Source organism: Xenia sp. Carnegie-2017, unplaced genomic scaffold, assembly GCF_021976095.1.
Source record: "Xenia sp. Carnegie-2017 unplaced genomic scaffold, XeniaSp_v1 HiC_scaffold_19, whole genome shotgun sequence".
Taxonomy (NCBI): Eukaryota; Metazoa; Cnidaria; class Anthozoa; order Malacalcyonacea; family Xeniidae; genus Xenia; species Xenia sp. Carnegie-2017.
The window spans coordinates 9435984-9461825 of NW_025813481.1; the positions used below are offsets into that span (position 1 = coordinate 9435984).

Here is a 25842-nt window from a genome sequence, read left to right on the forward strand (position 1 = left end):
TATGTCGTTCATGTCGTCTTTTAGATAATAACGACTTTTTCAAATTTTCATTTTGTCGTTTAGAAAATAGCTAAAGACTTTTACAAATGTCTAAAGGTAAACATAAAGGCAGACACAAAGGTAGACATAAAGATAAACATTCAGGCAGACATAAAGCTAGACATAAAGGTGGACATAAAAGTAAACATAAAGGTAGACATAAAGGTTGACATAAAGGTAGACATAAAGGTAAACATAAAGGTAAACATAAAGGTAGACATAAAGGTAGACATTAAAGGTAAACATAAAGGTAAACATAAAGGCAGACACAAAGGTTGACATAAAGATAGACATTCAGGAAAATAAAGGTGTGAAATAATGTGAAAATTTGTGAAAATGCGTGATAGTCTTTGTGTGAAAAAATGTTAAAATTGTGAAAAGGCGTGAATTATAATATTGTGTGAAAAATTGTGAAAATTTGTGAAAATGCGAGAATTATAGTCTATGTATGAAAAAATGTGAAAAGGCGTGAATTATAGTCTTTGTGTGAAATAATGTAAAAATTTGTGAAAATGCATGAATTATAGTCTTTGTGTGAAAAAATGTGAAAATGCGTGAATTATAGTCTTTGTGTGAGAAAATGTGGAAAATGTGAAAATTTATGTGAAAATTTGTGAAATTGTGTGAAAGAATGTGAAAATTTGTGAAAATGAGTGAATTATGGTACAACTTTTATAACTGCAGCATACAAATATAAAAATGTTAACTAAAATCAATGTTTAAAATATCCATGATAATTTTCAAAATACTAGCTTGAAAAAAAAGGACAGTCAGGTGTAAAGACAACTTTCCCAATAACCAAGGTCAATATTTAAAGTGCGTTCGCGAGTTGAGGCAGATCGACTTCCTCGTATCGCAGTAATTGCTGACCTAATCAGTGCGAAAGACAGATTTTAACGCATCCACGCTAGTGTGATGCCATATTGCAGCTTTCTCTTTTTTGCCAGCAGATCAGCTAGCCGTTTATAAGCAATTGCCGTCTCTTTCCCCATACCACCTGATGTTGAATAGACCAGTGGTGTAAAAGCAGCATATTCAATCTCTCTTACTCGATCCCCATATTCCCTTTTCTTAGCCATCTCATGCAGACGAGAGAGTGCAGGTAGATTGGTGTTTTGGTAGCTCGACGCGCTTGGGTGAAATACCCTTACATCAAAAAATGCATCTTGCTGTCTAGACCAAAAACCTTTAGCGCGAATGTCTAGTCTCGCTTCTTCTTGCCTATTGGCTGTACGAGGTAATATCACTTCCCCAGAAAGAGGTTGTAATTGTGGCTCTTTCTCAACTGTCGAGCAAACTTCTGCCATCCACTGCGCTGTTATATCTCGAACTTCATTATGTCTCACTATTGGTAATCCACCATGAGGACATATCATCGCGTGATCGGTTGCAAAAGCCTTTCCACAAATGCAGTGCTGAGGGGTATTTTTCAATTGCCATCCATAACGTAAACTTAATGCATCTCGAAATTCCCCTTTGTTCAAATTAAAGCCTTGATCTTGTAAAGGAAGTACACTTAACCATGATGACGATCCTTTTTCGCTTAGTATATCTAGCTTCCTTTGCATTGTTGGCGTAAAACTATCTCTTATTTCCTGGATCATATCATCAACTTTCTTCATCTTTTGCTCTCGTAACATCATTTTGATTGACTGTAACTGAGGTTTATGAAGTATCTCTTCCTGTTGAACAATCATCTCTTTCAGGCATTGACTGATCTTTTTGGAAGCAAGATATTCTTCATTTGCATTTTTAACTGGGTTGATAATATTTATACCACCGAATCGTATAGGAAGTGAAAGGAGTGCTCGTTCATCTGGATTGCATTGGTTTCTTCCAGTGAGTGATGGTATAAATGTCTGCGAAATTGCATCTTCCAGAGGTTGAAATAACTCACTGATGTTCTCAACTGTTCGCATTATATAGCGCCACTTTCCCATTATACAATGAGAAAACGCCGCAAACGCTGATTGGGGATAACGTTCTGCAATCTTTGAAAGACTTTCAATTTCTTTCACAAATACCCCAATCTTTCTTGCCATATATTCTTGGACGAACAAATTGGAGCCAATCGCTGATCCCAACATTCCATGGCCTTCAGTTGTTATATTAATTTCTGTTCCTCCAAAATGGTTTATCGCTTCTTCCATGGGCTGGGACTTAACAACAATATACGTTTTACTTCCCTTTGGCAAATAACCCATCATTGGTCAAGTGTCAGATATGTTTTTCCACCATCTTCTTAAAGACTTTATTTTCCCACCACATGTAGCATCATCAGCAAACCACACTTGCTTGACTGTTGGTTCTTCTGACCTAAGCCTACGAATCAAAGGTGTAACTGCAAGTGCATACATTGCCATTGCGAGCGGATCCCCTTGTGTAATCCCTTCTGCTGACTGAATTTCTCCTCCTCCAGTAACAAACAGCCTAACTGGCACTTGATAGGTATTATTTAGTACAGTTGATATTGAGGGACAAATTATTGCAATGTTATGCAGTGCTGCTTGCCGATTGATAGTGTTAAAAGCATTGGTAGCATCTACTTGTAGTACAGCTTGTGTTTCATCTGATGACATGATCTCATTCATTGCGTGGATTGCCGCTTCACATCCTGCTTCATGACCTGCACATGCTTGTAAAGGCCCTGCTGCTTCCTGGACATCTTTCCCAACCACTGTAAGAATCGCCTTTGCTACAATCCGCCGTGGAACTTCACCAACACCTATCGGACGTATTCCAGAATTCTTATCTAGCGGTATTAACCGACACGCTACAAAAGCTGACAAACCATCGGGACTGACAGATGAAGTACATAGACGCCTGGCAACCCCTGCAAGTGCATTACACAGGTCAACTGATGCCTCTAAATGAAGAGCAAAAACGCCTCCAGGCATATGCGTCTACTGATGGACCAGCTGCCCCGTGTGTGTTGTTTGCGGCTACTTTTATTGCTTCTCCGGTAATTTGGTCAAAAATTATAGGATCATAACAAATTTCATCAACTTCCACCTGTTTTATAAATGTTTCCACATTTGGGACAGTACCTTGTGGATGTTTTTCTAACAAAAGTTCTCTTGTCGTTTTCCAAATCTTTTCACCTTTCTCATTTTCTCCAACATGAATAAGTGAATCGATATTTAGCAAGCATCCTTTATTTGCATTGGATATTAATCGGACCGCTTGTTTTGTCTTTCCTTGAAGCATGAGGCGATTGAATCCTCTCGCAATTTTTTCCGATTCCGTTTTAATATTGCATTTTGCAACAAGATTTTTCTGTATACATTTTCCTTCAGAAACCAATTTATCAATTTTACCTTGCTCAACCTACGTTCTAAACATTGTATATGTTCCTTTGTTTTACTTTTTGCATGTGGTTTTTGTAACAATACGCACTGCATGACTGAACAGGCCTTCAAGCAACTCTTTCACAAGCTGATATATTTGCATTAGCTGAATATAATCTTGCAAGTTCCGAAATGAATGCTTTCCCAACTTTTCCAGATGGTAAAAGGAAGATATTTCGCTTCCACTGAATGGTTTCTTCTTATGCTTTGTTGATGCACTCAGTAAACTCTTCTCCAGTGAGATCCGCCCATTTAAACTTACTGGGTTTGTCAACATGCTCAGCCGACAAATCATAATTTGCATTATTTACTTCCCCATTTCTGTTAGTTTCTGAATCAGTATTGACGTTTTCATGTTGAATTCTCTCTTGAACATCGTTTGTAGTTGTTTCGTTAACTTCAGTGCGATCGCTGAATCTACTTTGACCATTTTCCTGTCGAGCTTTTATCATTTGAGCGGCTTTATCTCGAAGATTTTGTGCTGTTAAACCCAAGGATGTATATCCCTTTTCTTCCCATAAAATTCTCATTTCCATATAACCCGGTCCTTGCTTTCGGTTTTTCTGACAATTTCGTTTTTCTATGGCTCTTTCTCGACATGATAAGAGATCTTTTATCATTTCATTTGTCCATTTTCTTCTTGATGATATATTCTTTAAACTTTTGGATGACATGCCTCTTCTCCAAAGTGGCTATTCTTAGTAATGGGTGAATTATAGTCTTTGTGTGAAAAAATGTGAAAATTGTGAAAAGGCGTGAATTATAGTCTGTGTGAAAAAATGTGAAAATTGTGAAAAGGCGTGAATTATAGTCTGTGTGAAATAATGTAAAAATTCGTGAAAATGCATGAATTATAGTCTTTGTGTAAAAAAATGTGAAAATTGTTAAAATGTGAAAATTGTGAAAATGCGTGAATTATAGTCTGTGTGAAAAAATGTGAAAATTGTGAAAAGGCGTGAATTATAGTCTGTGTGAAATAATGTAAAAATTTGTGAAAATGCATGAATTATTGTCTTTGTGTGAAAAAATGTGAAAATTAGTGACTTATAGTCTTTGTGTGAAAAATTGTGAAAATTTGTGAAAATGCGTGAATATGCGCGAATTATAGTCTTTGTGTGAAAATTTGTGACAATGCATGCATTGTGTAAAGGCGTGAATTATAGTCTTTGTGTGAAAAATTGTGAAAATGCGTGAATTATAGTCTTTGTGTGAAAAAATGTGAAAATTGTGAAAATGCGTAAATTATAGTCCTTGAAAAAATGTGAAAATTTATGACAATGCATGAATTATGGTTTTTGTGTGAAAAAATGTGAAAATTAGTGACAATGCATGAATTATAGTCTTTGTGTGAAATAATGTAAAAATTTGTGAAAATGCGTGAATTATAGTCCTTGTGTGAATAAATGTGAAAATTTGAGACAATGCATGAATTATAGTCTTTGGATGAAAATGTGTTAACATATAGGTAGACATAAAGGTAGACATAAGGGTAGACATGAAGGTAGACATATATAGTTATAATTCACGCACTTTTTACACATATTCATGGTAGGACTATAATTCTGCATTTTCAAAATTTTCACGCAAAGACAGTGTAATCGTGTAATATATATATGTAATTCAAAGGACTATACTTGAATAGAATAAGACTTCACATTAATGTAGTCCATTACACTCGAGGCTTAAATAGATTAAACTGAAATTTTCAAATATATTAATCTTTCTTATTCTACAAATAATCTATAAAAATCCATACATTTCAATCCAACAAGCTATAAAGAGAAAACTAAAGAACTATAACAACATAATTAATCATTACAAACGATTTCTCACATAATTCAATCTCTCTGTTTAATTTTAGTTTAATGTACGCAAAAATACAGGCAAAAATGTAGCTGAGAAGAACAGGTTGTAACTCTTTTTAAGGCACTTGATTTGTCGCTGAAAGTTTCGGTTTTGTTATAAACTTTGTGTTAGGAGCAACTCAGCCACAAATTTACCACTCTCTACACTATCTTCGTTTAATTCATAAGCAATAAACCATCTAAAGCTCTCATTTCATCAATACTATGTAATAAAAAACACCATTAATGCATAACAATTTCCTACCACTGTATAATATAAACGATGCATAAAGTGTGTTTCTTCTGTTTCCGATTTTTCGAGTGTCTTCGCAGTGTTCGACATAATTAACTTCATGGTCACTACCCCAAAGGAACGCTTGCAAATTCTTTTCTTGTTTTGACCAACACAGCCACCAATGATGGATACTTTTCACTCCGTGGGGCAAAATGGTACACAACTTGCCAAGGACATAATATTATCAGGATAATCCTTTCAAGAGAGACGCCTCTAGAACTATATTGTATTCAGCCAGCGACCCAAGTACGTTCACTAAGTACCGAATTAAGCCTTTATCCCGTAAAAATGAATTCTGTTCGTACATATTGGTTGTGACAGGACAAATAGAGATCAAAGGAAACCACTTTTCCAGTGAATGATCCCTAAAAAGAAAAACAGAAAATCCTTGTTAATGTCGTTCATTTGGAAGATAAATACAATCCATGGACCATGGTAGGTTAAGATCCATGGAGGCTATGTAATGATGGTTATGACAAAAGATGATATTCAACTGTTAATTAGACGGTCAGACAGTCGACGGTCATACGATGACAGTTGATGTTATCAATAAGGATTGTTGACTGTCCTATATGACAAATAGCGCCATCAATACGAAAGATGATGATGATGATGACGATGACGATAATGTTGACGTTGATGACGATGATGATGACAATGATATGATGATGACGATGATGACGTTGATGACGACAAAGATGATGATATGGAAAATAATGACGACAATGATGGATAAAATAATGGCGTTAACTTCACGAAGAGAAATCTCGGTGATGATTATAAATATGTTGGAAAAAGTTATTATGATCTATCTGGAGAGAATTCCCACCTTTCCATCTTTGCCTACAGTTTGTGAGGCATCATTAATCTTCTGTACGATGGAGCAAAACGACAACTTTGCTGGACGCTGCTCGGTTAGAATATATGTCCCTTCGTCCGATTTTAGATAGATGTTTACTTTTTCTGGGAAGAATGAGATTTAAAGACATTCAGAAAAGCGCACAATACAGTAGCAACCCAACAAATAATTGCAAATTTATTTCATACCAATAAAATCCCAAATGAAAAAGTTCTTCTGAAAAATACGTGAGGACTTGAAACCGTAATGAAACACCTAAAAACAAAGCAGTCAACAGTGTAGGAGACAAACAAGGTTACCTCCCGCAATGAGGAAAATAGAACATAAATACGCGACAATGTTTGTTGGGAACACATCTTCTTTCTTTGAGCATCGATAGTAAATGTTGATGTTCATACCTGCTCCAATGAGTCACAAAGTCCATTTTCACCACATAATAAATACGTTAAATATCCTCTCTAGCAAGAAAATGTAATCACCATCATAAAGGGGATAAGGAAGAATCCGAACGAAAGCAGAGAATTTCAAGGCGATATAACGACTGTATATTATTGTTATGATCACATCAAAAATCGCATCTTTTAGATGTTTCCTAATTAATACATTTATTATTCTACATACTACATAATGTCGACAAGGAAGTACTGATAACACAAAAATAGTGTTTCGCTATACTATGCGACGGACATTTTAAAATAAAATCAACAACCTCTTCCGATTCCTCTGTGCAAAAGTATTTCACGATCTTATTGACAGCATTTGCAAGGTTTTCTTGAACCACAGAAATTTTATTCTCTAGAAAATTCAGTGAGACTTTAAAATGTAAAATCTAGACCATATAACTCTTGTAAGTTGTCAACCTAGACTATAAAACTCCTGTAAGTTGTCAACCTAGACCATATAACTCCTGTAGGTTGGTAACCTAGACCATATAACTCCTGTAAGTTGTCAACCTAGACCATATAACTCCTGTAGATTGGTAACCTAGACCATATAACTTTTGTACGTAGATTGGGAAATGCCAACTGATTATATGATCAAAATAACGTGGACATCTACTGCCTACTCACTTTCTGCATTTTTTTTCGTCATGACCGGTGATCGTCTTTGCGGAGAATTCGATGTTGAATACGACATGTCTAAGTTACACAGAACACGATGTATGTAAAATAGACAGAACACGATGTATGTAAGACAGACAGAACACGATGTATGTAAGACAGACAGAACACGATGTATGTAAGATAGACAGAACACGATGTATGTAAGATAGACAGAACACGATGTATGTAAAATAGACAGAACACGATGCATGTAAGATAGACAGAACACGATGTATGTAAGATAGACAGAACACGATGTGTGTAAGATAGGCAGAACACGATGTATGTAAGACAGACAGAACACGGTGTATGTAAAATATACAGAACACGATGTATGTAAGACAGACAGTACACGATGTATGTACAATAGACAGAACACGATGCATGTAAGATAGACAGAACACGATGTATGTAAGATAGACAGAACACGATGTATGTAAGATAGACAGAACACGATGTATGTAAATAGACAGAACACAATGTATGTAAGATAGACAGAACACAATATATGTAAGATAGACAGAACACGATGTATGTAAGATAAACAGAACACAATGTATGTAAGATAGACAGAACAGGATGTTATATGAAAGAGAGCACAATAAACATTAAAAAATCTATCTACAGAAACATACCCTCATTATGGTTATTGTTGTGTATTCTTTGAAGCTCGCCAACCAACAACCTCTCCGTACTACCATCGTCATTGCTTTTTGATAGCCATCGACCACAAGGAAATCTATAAGTTTAAAAAATTGAGAAACTTAGATATTATTTAAAGCACTTATACATGTATACAACGTATACATGACGTAATCATGACGTAACAATGTAAAATTACCTGTATAAATGTCCAGTGATTTCATTACGAACTAACACGTGCTCAACAAACCATCCTGGAGCGTAGCCAGAGTTATCATGACCAATTCGTAATGTCGTCAGTTTTCCAACATTCGGATGCTGTGATTAAAATACTCCATTAAAATCAAGTTGAAAACTCCAAGCAAATTCTTTAGATCTTTTATTGAAAATGAGCTTGATTCTTTTAGGTAAGCCAAGATAAGGGCGAATGTATTGGTTGTATGACTTCCGGTGTTCAATAGCCTACTAGTGTTGCATGACGTAGTTCTGAAATATTTATCATTGCCTTGATGCTTTAAGCATTGACTGCCTTCGGCTTGTTGGGGCTGCATTTCATGCCCTAGCCTGTTATCATCACATTTACTCTAAGTGCGGCTATCTAGCATATAATATTTATTTTTTCCCCTCGATTGCTCTGTTTATATATCATGTGCCCGAGGGATGTCATGTGCCTGAGGGATTTCATGTGCCAGAGGAATGTCATGTAGAAGTGTCGTGACGTACCCCTTATCACTACCACTAAAAGGATGTACAATTTTACTAAAACCTATATCATCTAGCCTGCCTTTATTGCATAGCCTTAATATATATATATATATATACATACGGCTACTGCCTAATCCTAGCCTGCATTACATGAACCGTTGACCACAAATGACAGCGAGACTCTGCTCTTCATTCTTCATTTATTAACCCGCGGTTAACTCAAAACGTAAAAGCGTTGCAAGATCATGGCAAAAAAATTGAAAACAGGGCATATCAAATAAATCAGAAAAAGAAAAAGGTCTACATCGGAACATACAAGAAGCGCATTGCTGTTACAAAATTTTTAATTTTTACGTAGAGAAATGCAATCGTTTAAGGCGCAATTTGTTTGATAAAAATACTTTTGTAAAGGAGAAACAGATAAAAACAGAATTTGCACAAACTCAACAAGTAAAAAAAACCCAGAATTATTACCTGAAAGCGAAACTCGCATGCGCCCTTGGGTACATAAATAATTCCAGTATCTTTAATCTCACCAGCCAATATCATCCATACATTTGCCGTGGTCGTACTCCCACCCAAATGCTTTCCTGTCACTATGACAACCTTATACGTGATGGCTGAAAATATGAATTGCAAACCGTTGACTGCAATAAAAGACGAGCAGGAAAACTGTCTAGTTCCTGTATATAATACATAGGTGCGGACTGTACTGTTTGGGTAGAGAAACCCAGACAAAACGAACCGTAATTGAAAACAATTTTCAAACTAACATAAAATGAAATAATTCTTGATAACAAACCGCTACTTGATACTTGATAAAGTGAAAGGTTTGAAACAGTAGCGTTACATATTTTGAAGATGCAGACGGTCCAGGTTAGTAGAGTCCAGAGGACTGCGGTTTCTCCACTAGCCTGGCCGATCTACATCTACAAACATGTAATGATACTTGACAATTTGGAAAATCTAGCGCTGAGTAGTTAATGGTTATTTTGGGAGTCGTATATGCGCAGATAATGAGAGGTAGGATTTGAGATGAGCCGATCAAATTCCACAACATCTCTTTATACAATGTAAAAGAAATGAAATTTCTACCTAATGTTGTAAAGCAATTGGTGAAACAGAAGTATTCCACAGCGTTCAATGACAATAGGTATACGAGAAACTGTTCTCTTTCTTCTTCTGTACGAACAAATGCGTAATTTTTGTAGAACTTCCTATAAGTAAAAAACGCAGTAAGAAATATGTTACACAAAAATGTTACTTTACGAACGAGTGCATTATTTTTATAGTGTTATTTCCTTCTAGTAAAAAACACAGTAAGAAATATGCTACACGAAATACTACAGTACGAACGAATGCACAAATTTTTGCAGTACTTCCAATTTCCAGTATGAAATACAAGTTTCACACGGCTTTTGCTTACGTCAAAAGAAAGAAAAATAAAATCACCTACAATCACGGCCACTTCCTAACAATAACATAGTGCGTTTGTAAATAAAACACATTCGATGATCACAAACTATATTTAAGCCGCCAATTTAATGATTAAACTTACAATCAAGTACTAATAATCAAATTAAAACACACATCACAGACACATCGAGTTACCTTAAAATTTCTTTATCATTCAGTAATGTTTTCAAATGTTTTGAAAGCGTTTTCTTCTCTAAGGCCAACCTAAGATAGATACACATAAACTATATGGGTGTTATACTCATGTTGCAGTGAAACTGTAAAAGAGAAATGTTTCTATGCTGCCGTTAGCTGATAATGCCATCACAGACATAAGGTTCATTGAAAATCGACGCAATACACAGAATATGGCAAAGAAACAATAAAACATTAGCAACTTTTAGCACCTAATATCTTATATAACTTCGGCATCATCAATCGTCTGAACAAAAACAGTTTTCAAAACCCCATTTGGAAATGCGAGTCAGAACCTCGTTGAAGAGATGCATCATTGAAATTTGAGAAACTACTTTCCGACTCATCGATATTGTAAAAATAATCAACGTGCCTTTGCTTCGCACTCGTGTTTTTGAAAAATGGTTCTACATATTTTGAGAATTTCATGTATTACTTGTTGAAAGTTCCTGCTGAAACAGGAGTCGACAAAAATTAAATGTTAACTGTGAATTGTGAATTAAATGTTAACTGTGTCTACTGGCATTCTTGGACTGTTAATACAAACATCAAAAATATTTAGAAGATTTATCTCTTCACTTGGACATTAGTCTGCAACATCATTACCTGACAAATGCACGAAGACATCCATTATCAGTCTTGATTTCCGTCAGATTCTTTACACTTCTTTGATTAAAATTTAAAAAAAATAAAAAGGAACTTAGCAACAATTTTCAAAAAAAACTTGAGGAATCTTTCTGACCTTATATACATTTTAAAATCATTGTATTGAAATCATTGTAAATCAGTGTTACATTTAAAAAAAACTTATTTTTATCCAGCTCCGTATTGGAAAGGTATTTCATTTTTCCATTTCACACAATTCATTTTTAAATTAAAATTAATTTTATGGTAACTTTCTGTGTACTTTTTTCGCCATGCAGTTTGTCCAAAGTACCACTCTATGGAAATCAGATCCAAGCCTGAATTTTAAATGGTTCTTAATTTTGCAGTAACATCACTTTTCTTAATCAGATTTACATCGCTGTAAATTTTCATTAATTTCGACTTTCGTTATTCACAAAAAGTAAATTATAGCTACATTATATAATAACCAAAAGAGTTTGAGCAATATCATTGGTCGAGAGCTATGATCTATAAGAGGACATACGCAGGGAAATGACGTCATAGAAATTTCTTGTTTTTAATTACAAACGAAGGACGAAATTATTTGAACCTGAATTTATCCTTGAATGGGCGAATGAAGACGTTAAGAATACCTAGTTGAAGCAGTTGACGTATTTCAGCGAAAAGAATAGGAAAAACGGTTTGACCGCAAGTTAGAAATTTTTGATTCGACCCGGCGGCTCGTGACCAGTTTTAGTTCTTATCACAAATGACGACATACCCGTGTGCCAAATAGACAATGGTTAAATATAATCTATTTGTTAACAATTCAAATATCCTTACCTTACATCAGCCATTAACGCCTTGGTTTCCATGGATACCGGACGAGCAGCAGGACTTTCGAGCGTATTTCAGATTGTTCAGGAGACGTGCTCCGCCTGGCGTATTGGCGATGTTGAAGGACCGGCGAAGAACTTGACTGCGCTGACCTATATATGATTGTGAGGTACGATTAGTGAGGCAAGATATTAAATACTCGAATTTCCGATTGGTTCATCAAATGTAACATTTAAAACGACTTAATCACTTGACGGTTTGTATTGTTTTAATTTGCTTCGCTCTCGAGGTGGTGAATCTTGTTTATCATGCAAATTCCCTCAAGACATCGCATTGCATAATTGATTTTAGAAAAAGATGGTAGTTTTCATCAACAGTTTGTGGTAGAAAAGCACCTTTCGCACCATTACCACTCTACACATATATTCGTCTCCCATATGTATTCGTTGAGCTTTTGTGCAAGTGAAAATGTAAAACAATTCGTGTGCACAAGTACCCCATTCTACTAACAGACAAAATTGCTTCTCACATGAAATAACTATGTTAAAAGCGAATATTTGTAGCCAAATAAACCGCAGCCTTTAGTTTATTACTGTGGCGTTCAAGTCAATATGTAATCAGGTGAGTAAAACTTACAGGGTGAGTTGGATGCCTTCATTCATAATCATCTCATCTCCATCCCAACTGTTGTAGTAGGACATTATATGGAGCCATAATGGAGATTTAGCCTATGGGGAAACAATATTGAATGATTACGAAAGAAAACCATGTTTACGCATATTTTAACAGAAATTAAAAGTGAAGTTCTTCAGCAATTTTTGGTAATTCTAAATGTATTAGAAATAGTGTTGGATGAATTACGTCATTCCATCCAGCACGCAGTGTTACGATGGATATCTAATCACCAGTATGTTTTATATGTTGTAGAACTTAGGCCTCCGCAACAGCCAAGAAAAAGATTCAACAAGTGCCATATTTCACACAAATCAATAACAGTTGATTATATTAAAACATATTTTTTAACACCGCATAGCTACTCAATGCTCTAGAAGGTCATTTAGTTCTTTATATACTTTTTTGTTCTCCTACTATATTAATAAAAACCATGACCTTTAAAAAGTGATCCCTGCCCTCTCTCTCGTTAAGGTTCGTCCTACGATATTAAAAAAACAATCATTTGCACAATCATTTGCACAATCATTTGCACAATCATTTGCAATTCTAAAGTTTCAATAATCCACAGACGATGTTCAAGAGTTTGAAAACAAGCTTTAGTCGTTAATATGCGTTGCATTTAGCTACTTCGTGTTCTCGAGTCTTTACAAATTTGTCTATTCCCGCCAAAATCGGTCGTAAGTGAAAAGACACTGAAAGACACCTTCAGATCGTAAGGCCCATGACCCCAGATTCTGTCCAGGAGGTCACACAAACCGGCAATCAGACTGTTTTCTTCAACTCCATTCGCGTCATTATGACCCAGGTCCCTCGCTTCCTGGCCCATCTTCATTACCAGCATTCTTTTCGTCTGTACAAACAAGAAGCGTAATAATCGTTACATCGAGTTGAAAACAGTTTTGTTAAAAGCATGTTATATGTAATGAACGTTTTCAACTCACCCTCGCTTTGCACTCGGTCAATAATCGTTGAATGAAGTTGATGTGTGCATCAGATGAATTTAAACTCATATCGCCGAGTTGAGACTTTGGACTGCGGGCATTTTCGTTTTCTTGAAGGTACTTCTGCGAAACAAAGCATATTTTTGTAAATTACATATAAATCCATAGCTAAACATGGCAAAATACGCGCGTTTTATTCTCTTTATTTTATACATATAATGAATCACAACCTTTATGCTAACTGCAAGTTTTTCACGCATTTTCTTTCCATCCTAAAATGAGAAAACGTTGGTATAATTTAAAGAGGACCATTACACGCAAAGACCATTTCCAATTACGCGCTTATGAATAAACTCCCGCCAGTCTCTAAAGGCCCAATTGCAATTGCCTCGTTTTGACACGATATTCCAGGAAATCTTTAAAATTCTTTACAAGATGACGATTATCACCAAATGTTGCTGAAGAGCGAGTGAAACCGATGATACTACTTTTTAATGATGATTTTGAAATTGGGAGTTTTTTGAATTCAAGAGACGTTTTCTACTCCTTTAAGCACGAGTGACCCCATTCTTCACATGGAACAGTTAGAAAATTACTTTAAGTCTAAGTAGTGCTGTGTTTTAAAAATTAGCTGAGATTCATTCATTTAGAATTTCCTATTTATAACGATACATTTTGTGTGATGTTTAAACATAAGTCAGCTATTTAATCGTTATATGACTGGAACTATGCTTTTTGACGTAATTCATTAAGTGCTGAGTTTGTTGAAAATATGACGTTCGTCGTACGGAAGATCTATTATCAACAGAATATTGCGATGGTTCAACGTGCATTTGTCAAAAGTTTGTTGAAAACCACACAAGAAACATTGATCTTATGACGAGAAATAAAGAACGTAAATATGAATAATAATCAAACCTTTATCAAACATTAAACAATTATTGAATGAGGTTGAGCATGATAGAAGATTATTCAGACCGATATCATGCAAAGCCGAGTTCAATAATTGTTTAATTATTCACTAACTAACCGAAATATTATTAAAACATGTCAGTATGAAACATTTTCAAACCTTTGCTAATTTGTTTACGCATTTTTTAACAGAAATTAAAAGTGAAGTTCTTCAGCAATTTTTGGTAATTCTAAATGTATTAGAAATAGTGTTGGATGAATTACGTCATTCCATCCAGCGACGTTGCTCACATAGTGAATAATAATAAACATTAAAACGCTTCCATTTATGTCAAGTGACTCAACTTTAAAGATAAATACGTAAGAGTTGAAGTAGTACCTGTTTCATGGCAGAATTTAACAACAGATGTTCAGAGTGCTGTTTTGACGATCACGACGTCGCCAATTTATCCTCTGTGCTCGACGACTAAAACATACACGAAATCCACAATTAATAATAGAAAACAAATGGCCACATATATCGTATGGCAGTCATGTTATCGTTTAAAAATTTACGTAATAAATATGATGAAAATTCGACACTTTCGTATGATATAGTGTTAAAAATTTATGTTTTTTGGGTTTGAAGTTTTTTTCTTGCATTTATAAAGATGCTTTGATTAAGAAATAAAAGATGTTTACTGTGTGTTTTTAAGGGCAGTAATGCATGCAAACCGAGGAGACCTTTACGAGAACTCGAGAGCTGATCAGTGCAAGCCGAGACTTTCCCTCTAACAAGTATTCATGATTAATTTGAGAATTCTGTTTGATTTCTTGAATTGACTCAGTTCAGATCTATTTGCACAGGCTAATGTAAACTCAGCTATAGACCACTAAAGGTAAAAGATAATCGCATTGAAACAGTATTGAAATTCGAGCCGAGGAACAAAAAAATCAAAAATAAGAATTCTGGGTCGCATAATAAATGAATGAAGAAGCAAAACAATGTCACAAGTATATAGAAAATTGGTAGATTTTGTTGATTTTGAATTACGTTGATTTTGAATGGTGCATTAAACTACATGTTCCAACAACGAACATTGCCGTTTTAACGTCAAAATATTTTTCAAAATCCTCCACAAACTTACGCACTGTCTACTTCGTCGAGAGAAAAGCATCTTCGATTAATTCGGGAAAGAAACCATCTCCAAGGCCTAAAACAATATTTCCTCAGAATAATTATATAAAAACAAGACATGTTTCCTTAAATATAGTTTAAAACATAGTTCGTTAAAAAAACAAAAGCAGCTATAGCTACAGACAACGCAAAAACACAACGCACAACGTACCTCTTCTTATTTCTACATCAAGTACATGTGGACTTGGAGCAGTATGGTCGACCGAGTTCGTTCTTCTATACAATATTTGCACTGAAAAATAACAGAAAAAATTATGTTTCTAAAGAAAGAAAAAATGTCGGTAAAGTCAGGTTAAGACAATCTGTTATGCCATAGTTTTACTACTTATGAAGACCAAAACCCAATTCTTACTTTCAACTCTGTAGCATCACTGAAAAAAGTGTCATTATGTAACAGCGATCTTTAGTTCTTATTGCTTATTGTTTGTTAAGTTTACGAAGACAATGCTATTTGATTGTAATAACATGCAGTAAAGTTCTCTTATGTAATTGTCTAATAAGTCATAATTGGGAAGGTATCGAGCCATAATTGACATCAAAATACGGTCGTTGTGTTCGAAAGTAGAACGTTAATTGTGCTAATTGGAGTGAGGGAGGGTGAATATTTATATTCAGCTCTGCCCTGCTGATTTTGAAATTAAAATCGCCAAGAAAAGAAATCAGCAGGTCAGAGCTGAGTACATGAATATTACCTTCCCAATTATTCTAGTCTCGCCCCTTGTTGTGTTAGCCTGAAATTTAAAGCAATTAAATTTTCGATCGCATTAGGCTGGATTTCTATTGCGGAAAAAAAATTGGCGGGTGAAAACACTTGCTCGACCACGTGTTATTTCGTCTTAACTACAACAGTAATCAGCCCCTAACAATTTTTAACTCCAACGTAAGATCCAAAGGATCCGTCTGCATATTCGTAATCTACACGAGCAGCCTGACTGTGGAGAACATGAGCACGAACGTCACATGTTTCCCCACCATAAACAACATTATCTTAAACAACACTCTCCAAATATATAAATGCAGTTTTCTCTCGAAAAATTTGCATCGGAAAGAATGGATGTATTCACGGAAGTTTTTAACAACGAACAAAGTTAGCACTCCACAAAAAAAAGGCGTATATAACATTATAATGCCACAGTTGAGCCACAGTATACAAACAAACAGTGCGTCACTTCACTGTACAACTTAGTGCTGTATAAAGCACTAAGTTGCACAGCACTAAGCAGCAGCCAGTAATTAGATTGCTGGCTGCGGCTTCCCTCAGCGCCACTGTTGGTCAGAAACTGCAATTTACTGAATGCCACTATGTTACTCACATGCTTAATAAGATATGCACTACACCAAAAATTTCTAAAGTGGGACTACTTTTGTTTCTATACTGTGGTTTGTGGTTGAGCTGCAAATGCAATTGGGCTAAGTCTGTATACCACTTTAATGTAGAAAAAATTGAAAAATACGCTTAATATACCAACCCGAGCTTTTGTACTTTGGCATTTCTCGTAGGAATGTGATCTGTTTATGTCCAATCTATTCTTCATGGAAGATATCCTTTGATCAAATAACTCGAATCTAGAATCACGCTCCGACAAACTGATCAGTTTTGCGTCGATAAATGAAGCAAACATTTGTGTTTCGATGAAAGGTGAAAGAAAAGACAAAAACGTTGCTGGTTGATCGGACAGGAAGGCAGTCTTGTCGAAATTCTCCATTTCTTTGCGATTTTGAATCCATTCTTCCACGTCCTGGTCATCTTTCGGATGAATCACGAAGCTTTCGTAGTCGAGAAAAACCTGTATAAACCAGTTTAAAAGAATTTCGCACCTCCGCATTGAACTCGTACTGTCGAATCATGCCTGAGTCCAAAGCTTTCGTCATGTCGTTCAACTTTGGGTCCATATTATTGATGTCGGTCAAACTTTTATATTTTTGCATATTCAAGTTCGTTTGATTTCGGTTTTGCGAGCAACTTTATCCAACGATGCCAGTCGAGGATTTTCCTGAATAGATAAGTTCGAAACGCTTTGCTGCTCTTAAATAACTTGATCCGGCTTTCCACACATCGAGTTTTTGACAGATTTTCTGGCAGTTACACGTTCGTCAAGAGATTTCTTTTTTTGTAGGTGAAGTAGAGGAGTCCATTTTCGAAACACTTTTAATTCTTTTGCTGTTAAATTTAACAAGCACTTCCGAAAGGTCTCGTGCCAATTCTTCGGCGAACGGTAAGTCTGGTAATTCTTCTGGAACTGTCAAAACTCGATTGTTGATATCCAAACAGCAAAGAGACTGAAGAAAAAATCAAATAACCATCAGCGTAGATTTTATGAAGGTAAGAATCATTGTCAACCATGCAACGCGCTCATATGGTCTCCGCGGTCATTTTTTGGTTGAATAAAGACAAACGCTGTATCAGTTTGCAATCCGTCAATAATCTCTGCATCTTTTGTGGATGAATAAAAATTTGACTCGTTTTTGAATCAAAAAAGTATGTTCAGATGCCTGCTACTGATTTTTTTCATAAACGTACTTTTTTGGGTGGGCAAATAACTATTTAAAATTATGGCAAGCTCAACGGTTGAAAACTTTCAAAAAGAGGAAGACCAAAACCTGGTATTTAAATAAATACTTGGTATTTGGAAACACACAACTATTACCTAAGTTGTGCAAAGTGTCAAAGAGAAAGATCATCGTTTGATGGAATAAATTATCATATTTAGCACGAATATAAACAAACAAGAGGCGTGTCGCATTGTGCTTCACAACGATTCTTTAATCAGTCCAGGTAAGGTCAAAAATCATCGTGTTTACTTAGAAATAAAATATGTTTACTGTGTTCACACAAGCTTATTCAAAAAGAACTTCGGGAAAACTCGAGAGAAGATCGGTTGCATCAATTCGAGAGATCTCACGAACGTCTCACGAACGTCTTCGAGGTTTACATACTTAAGCCTGTGCAAACATCTTTTATTCTTTTGGTTTTCAAAGATTGATTTATTTGATTGAGCTTAGATTGCATAATGTTTGCACGGGCTAATGAGAACACGGATATTGACAAATCAGCGCGCGCGTTTTATTGTGTATTATTTTATAAAGCCATATCCTAAAAGCTAAATTTTGCTAATTTGCATGAGCAAAGACTGATTGCAGGATTGCAGGAGTAACAGAACAAATGCATAACTTAGTAACAGAACAGCAAAGAATGGTTTTAAATAATGAAGTTTTGCTTCAAAGAAAATTTTACAATACATTAACAAATCAACAGGTAATGTGGCGAAACCAGCCCGTTTTTACTCCTAGAATAGAAATATTTTGTACTTAATCACTGGTAACACAATACATTGAATAAATTTTCTAATAATTTTGATGAAAAATTTGCATTGTAAAGTGAAATATCCGGCTGGTTTCGCCATTGATGTGATATAGATGGAAAAAAAAGAATTGATTGTGACATACTTATAGGGCCCAGAGATTTTGGTTTGTCGGCCAAATGTTACGACCAAAAATTAAATAAAGAAAAAACAATTTTTACGTCAACACTCTGCAAGTTTGACGTTCCATCTATCAAATATTTCAAGAAACGCCAATAGTTGTAAATTTATGGAAATCATTGAGAGATTTTTGAAGTCTTGTATTCACTGTTGCTTTACAATATACTTTAATTTTTCTGTTGCAATAGCCAGTACCGTGGCCAGCCCTCAAAATTTGGTCGCGCTAGGTAAATTTCTGATCATTAACATAGTTTATTTTATAGAAGTCTATTGTTTTAACGATGTTTTAACAGCTTATATATTGAAACTACTGCAGTTGGTGGAGTGCCCAGATGCAAGTTTGGTCCTGCTGTGAAACGTTTTCTGCGCTGACTTACAGAAAAATGATGATGATCTGAAATTTATATAACAGGACCAAAACTTGTCAAACTGGATACGCTACTGACCATAAATGAGAAAGTAAAACTACCGCAGACGGTTTGAAGTATCTCAATAAATCTCGCGTGCATTACCTTTGAGGGAAGAAAATCATCTATGTCGTCTGTGTCCTTGCAGTATAGACCCATGATGAAAGGTACGGGAGCTTCGAGGAAATGAAGAAGAGAGGCGGGAAGTATGGGCACATACACATGTTGCCAATTGTATGGAAAAATTAAAGACACAATGGTTTCAGCGACCAACATAAATGTATATAAGTCTAAATTGAAGAGATTTTACAAAATGTTATTCAACGTGGGTTAGCGATAGCAAGATCACTGAGAACAATAAAATATACAGCGTTACTCTTAAAGAAATTTAATGGAAATTCTTGTGACACATCAGTTACATTAATGTTGCCAGTTTGCCATGTTCAAAATAAACAAATCGCAACTTTACTACCAGAAAATGATGAAAAGAACACCAAAAGCATGAGAGCATTAAAAACTTTTTTTCAAAAAACCTCAAAACTTGATTTGACTTATTATTATTGAACTTTCGTTCGTTTTGCAACATACCGATCTCCGCCATTGTAAACGACTTAAATATTTATAGAATTATCAGCAGCTTTCAAACTCAATCTTGTCCGGCATGATGACAATAAAACTTACCAGATCCCAAAATCAATATCTGATGCTCCAACATCACACACGAAATAAGTTTTATAAAATCTTTCACACCAATTAAATTGAAGACATCTTCCAAAGGGTAATCAAACAGGGGCAATTCATTCTCGCCCGGCCTTTGGCACAACACGTCATCTCTAATGCAGGTAAACTTTAGATTCCTTCCCGGGGGAGGCAGTGGCACTTCATAAATCAAATTGTAGAGGTAGCATTCCATTGTTAACCTGAGTGTACCTTCACTCAACCCCCCCTGATATATCTTATTCAGGCACGATTTTGCTGCGCTCACAAAAGGAAAAGGCATGACCAGACACAGGGACTTGGAAACAAGAAGATTGTGTTCTTCTGAATCGTACAACTTAATGCCTTTGCGTGTTGGTGACGGGAAATTCTTGCGCTCGTACGAATGAAACCCCTCTACATGGCTATGGAAATGTACGGCAGAATGTGACCTGGAATTGTTGGAGGATAGCGCCAACTCGGCAATATACATATCTTGTAGAACCTAGATAAAAAACGAAAAGTGGACAGTTGAAATATGTCACAAGGGAGTACACAATGATCCAGTTGTTGATGAAACCAATGGCTGCTCTAGATTTTTAGTGCAAAGTTTGCACGGGAACTTTGTAGTATTGTGGTGAGTAGCCAAAATTCACACGAGTCAGTCAGTCAGTCAGTCAGTCAGTCAGTCTAGTTTAAATACGAAATGAACGTGCATTCCACTCAAACTTGCCAGAAACTGGACTTGTTCATCAACTGATGCAAATTGTTCTACGTAAATATTTTTCGAGCATCGTTGCATTTTACTACTCGGTTCTCCTATTATTTAATTAGGTGGAATTTAGCGCTAAAAATATCGCAAACAAAGCATTTTGTTCTTCTGAACACATGAACTTCACATATGTGTCAGAAGAATAAAAAAAATACAACATAACCGAAACAAAGTAAGTAAATCATGAGTGATTTCGTAATTTATATGTTGTATACTGCATAGTAATAATAAAAAGAATGTAATGCATGAATGTCTTGATTGTGTCGTGTCAAATATCCTTATCATGTATCTACGTAAGTGCGCATACAAATTAACGTTTATTTACGCAATCTTAGAGAAAGTTAGCTATTCGTCAAAAAAACAAACTGCTTAGCCTTTGATAAGCACTTCTCGTAATTTCAGTTTGGCATTTTTTGAAACGACAAGGTTTGATACTAAGATTTCGTATTTTATTTGCCATGATTAGGAACATTTTTTTTAAGAAACTGCACTGTCCTTGGATCCCTAGTTTAGTAGTACTGTTATATTAATCGTCTACAGTACATATTATCATGTTAGAATTTTTCTAAAGGGGGTGCTAGAGAATTTTTTTGGAGGGTGGGAGGTGCGCACCCCTTGCCCCTCAAAAAATCTGCCCTTGAAACAAGCCATAGCATATTTTTAAACTAAACTTTCACATCATTCATTCGGCACATACCTGCATCGCTTGACATATATCGTAGTCTTTCACTTTTTCGTAAAACGTGAGAGAAACCGTTCATCCTCGAGCCGTCCTCGCGCGTTATAAGAGAAGTGAAATGACGGATTGTGAGTTTCTGTGTTGAGCTTGAATTGAAGACCGTTCGGTAGTGATAACTAAAAATGTTTCGACAAAGACTGAGTGTACATGAAATCATTAAATGTTTTTTTTAATAAAAATTATGTGAAACATTAAGTTGGCTGAGAGCACCTCAATCTCACCTCAATCTTGTTTTCCTTACACTAAAATCATAATAGCAAATATAAATCTTTCCACTCCTTCTCCTTGCAAAAGAGACAAGTCTACTCAAAAGTAGAGAGCCTGGAACAGATTTGAAGAGTGGAAGGGTTTTACTTGCTATATAATGATTGCTTTCTTGCAAGAAAAACATGGTGTTTCGCAAATTTACATTCGCATTAAGCTTGGTCAACTTAATATTTCTTAAACAAAAAGAATGATAGCACAACGCTATAACCAACAACTACAAACAATAACGACCTTATCTAACAACATTTGAGAAATTAACCTTCCACTCCTCTTCCTTGTAAACGAGTCTACAAGTCTACTCAAAAGCAGAGAGCCTTATACACTACAAGTCCCTATCATTCTTTTTGTTTAATAACATTCCAACTATTTAACCTTGTGATTAATATTTCTTATGATTATCTATAAGAGCGAGTGCATATTTAATTGTCTTTTAGGTAGCTAAGTTTCTTATGAATTAGACCTTATGACACAGGGAGCAAGAGGAGTCATCGCTATTAGTCGGGTTTCAAAGGTACATCGAGTGCACATACTTATGTCCAACTCTTTTCCTTTCGCTTGCGTTTGTGTCAAAGCTATGTCACATGCATATTTGATTGTCTTGAGTGCCATCTTTAGTCTTTGCACGTGCATATGTTTATTCAACACATGCGGGCAAACATTAATAGAAATGCTCTTTCGGTGAATAGGTAGTGCGATTGTAAAAACGCAGTAGTTATAAACAAAAATTACTGTTAAAACTGTCCTTTTCGTAGTGGAGCAGGCTTTAAAACAGCTAAACTGGATACAATTTTTTAAAACCACGTCACTCTAAGTATGCTCCTATAATTATACAGGCCACATGCCGACGTATAATCACTTTCATTATTATTTTTCCTGGGCCTTAAACAAGTGAACGCCCTATGGGCGTCTTGTCAACAATAAATAAAGGCGCTGTCACTTGGAAGTATAACAAAAATTATGAAACTTGGTACGTTTATGACAATTTAAGCCCCCTGCAAAAATACTTAAATCAATTCAAGGGCCATAAAATATAGTAAATGTTTCATGCTTGTTTTTCTTTTGAAACCGAAATTCTGAATGTTAGACGTCGATAAATTTCTTTCAACTACTTTCAGGAGTTACGCCTTCTAAAAGCAACGATTTTCTAAAGCAACGATTTTCAACGATAACCTCTGATTTCGAAAGTTACGACTTTCTAATGTGATGCCTTCCTTAAGTTACGCCTTCCCAACAATACGATTTCGATTCAAACGTTACAACTTTCTCGTGTTGAAGATTTCTCACGAAACAGATTACAAGTTTTACGGCTTCTCAATGCAAGATACAACGCTCTAACCTTACAACTTTGTACGTAATATCACGGCTTCCTAACCTTACAGATTCGTTATGTTACTGCTTTCTGACATCAATGCTCAAACTTATAACAAAGTCTTAAGTTTAAGTGGTGAAATTTCACAATGCATGCACAAGTGACGCATAGGTTTGAAGAAAACTTTCTCCCTTATGACACACACAGATGTTGCTAGAGTCACAACAATTTACAAAACAGAGTCTCGTTTTAAATAAACAATATAATGGCTAAATGCTTCCCTTGCTCAGACCCTCAGCTTCTCAAGCTCAGTCCCCCCTTCTCACTTTAGCAAAGTAACTCTTTTCTTATGAAAAATTGGTTGTTTCCAACCAAGCATAAATCATACCATGCAAACTGCATGTTCATCAAATGGATTCCAGGGGACATGATCAGGATAATGAGCTAATGTCTTTGCCCGATAAGATCTTTCAAGGGGTGGAACGTGATGTGAATCACCTACAAAAGAAACCAAAGAAATACTTGAATTTATGAAATGCAAGGATATAAACACTCTTGAAATTTTGCAATATTGCAACATGAAGAAACACAAAATGGAAAATCTTTTAGCTGTTTGAGCAAAAATTGTTGACACTGCATATGGCTTGCTCAGCTGAGTTGCCCTTTACTTCAAATAAAAATTATTAAGTTATTGCTTTCTAGTACTATTTAAAAAAAAACATAAAGCATCAGCCAAAAAAATAATTGGGAAGAAAAAGTTCACTCTTCCGGGCCCAACAGGTCATATTTTTTCCCATTTCTAGCTATGAAAGCAACCTATGTTAATGTCATTGTTTGACTTGCAGGAGAATGTTGAGGAAAGAGGAAGAGTTCATTTAGCATAAAAATGATTTAAAAAATAAATAATTGTTTTTAGATGTAATAATAATATGTACTTTACATTAAATTATGTGTGTTAAGGTAATTGAATTAAATTATGTAGGCAAAACTTGTATCATCAAATAAATGAATAAGAGTCCCAACAGTCAGAATATTTTAACAGTCAATTTCCAATGAGAATACTTAATGCATCCAATTGTCAAAACAAAAAATCTCAAATAACCACACCTGTCAACACAAAAAATTGGCAAAAATCATATATGCTTTAAACAAAGCAACTACATCAAGTATGAAGGAGAAATTAAATGTTATAATATTTTACATATAAGATGTTAAAAAAAATGAGTACAACAACTTCAATGACTATAACTTCAACAGCTTGGATCTCAAAACAGCCACTGTAATAACCTGAAAGTAGTCAATTACTGTATTCAACTGTATTCAATAACTTGGTCCAAACAACTCAGCCCCTATTCAACCCCTAATTTAATTGTAAGCCTAACTTTGACCATAGCTCCCAACCCTAACCTTAGCCTTTACCTAAACCATTATATGGAACATCGTGCTGTCAAACTGTGAAGAGTGCTTGGCAACCAATGCATCTTGAAATTGAATTGGCTGTTGTCGAACACAATCTGATATAAATAGCTTGCATAATAATCTTGGAATACATAAAATGTAAAACATCTTCAACCTTCACATATTACAAATGGTAATAATGAAACAACAGTAATATGAGATCGACACAACATGCAAAAAATCACCATCAAATTTCACAATCCATGCAACCAACAACAAACACCATTTGTTAATTAACAACCCTTCGTAAACAAAAATTGTATAAAAGACTTTCATTCGCGCATTTGTGAATGTCAGCACGAAGTCGCAGCGAGCAAACGTCGCATCAAAGAGCGCGATCTTTATCATGAATTCATAATCTTAGCCTAAGCAAGTAAAAGATACGATAAACATCGCGTGTCAAAAAACGTAAATTGTTGCTTTGAAGGGGTAAGTTTAAATTGAAATAAAAACCTCTCGAATGATTAGTCAGTCATTAAACAAAACTGTAATGAACTTTGATTACAAGAATTTGTATACGGAAATACGAAAACTATGTGCACAGCTGTTCAAGTCGCACATTTCAACATGTTGACAATTTTTGGTCGGCAGCCATACGTTTTCTATACAATAACTACAAAGTAGCATTCTCATTTCAAATGTTAAATAAGATTATCACACACACACACGTGTTAAAATGACCCTAACTTCGACCGTTTTAGAGAAAAACCGTCGTAAAGTATCATACCTAATAGCTGGTCGGGTTCCAAGCCGGACACATTGTCAAGTCCGCAAACAACGAAATAGTCAATGAGCCGTTCTCCCGCAGACGTTGGAGTTGTCATGGCGCTCTTCTTTATGTAACCCTTACTTTAAATAGAGAATACGCCATTTTTTAAGCTACATATCAATGTATGCAAAGTCTCGCATGCATCAAACATGCAAAGAAAAAATCGTTCTCGTTCAAATGTCATGAAGTCATAGACATGGTTTGATTGATCTCTTGCAACTCCAGCTTCGCGGAGGAAGAACTGTACACTGACCGACCATTGAACTGGACTATTATTTCACCGCTGGCGTTGTTAAATCGTGGTTAGATCA

At 35.4% G+C, this 25842-nt stretch overlaps 1 protein-coding gene and 1 long non-coding RNA gene across 2 annotated transcripts; one reads left to right on the plus strand and one right to left on the minus strand.

Moving 5' to 3' along the window:
* Positions 1-5073: 5073 nt before the first annotated feature.
* Positions 5074-25804, minus strand: LOC124439418 (DENN domain-containing protein 5B-like). The gene is given in 32 exon segments (XM_046989643.1): positions 5074-5917; positions 6353-6488; positions 6573-6639; positions 6783-6842; positions 7094-7179; positions 7455-7523; positions 8123-8226; positions 8329-8447; positions 9309-9454; positions 9930-10051; positions 10446-10514; positions 11091-11150; positions 11934-11971; positions 11974-12079; positions 12564-12655; positions 13306-13452; positions 13544-13666; positions 13774-13815; positions 14835-14878; positions 14881-14921; positions 15594-15648; positions 15798-15864; positions 17102-17447; positions 17449-17595; positions 17734-17912; positions 19627-19811; positions 20203-20722; positions 21687-21741; positions 21743-21781; positions 21783-21844; positions 23693-23802; positions 25490-25804. Coding segments are annotated over 32 exon segments (3741 nt in total). The 5' UTR covers positions 25587-25804; the 3' UTR covers positions 5074-5709.
* LOC124438495 lies at positions 12703-13024 on the plus strand. The gene is made up of 2 exons (XR_006946119.1): positions 12703-12748; positions 12855-13024. It is a non-coding gene; the product is annotated as an uncharacterized LOC124438495 (long non-coding RNA).
* Positions 25805-25842: the final 38 nt, after the last annotated feature.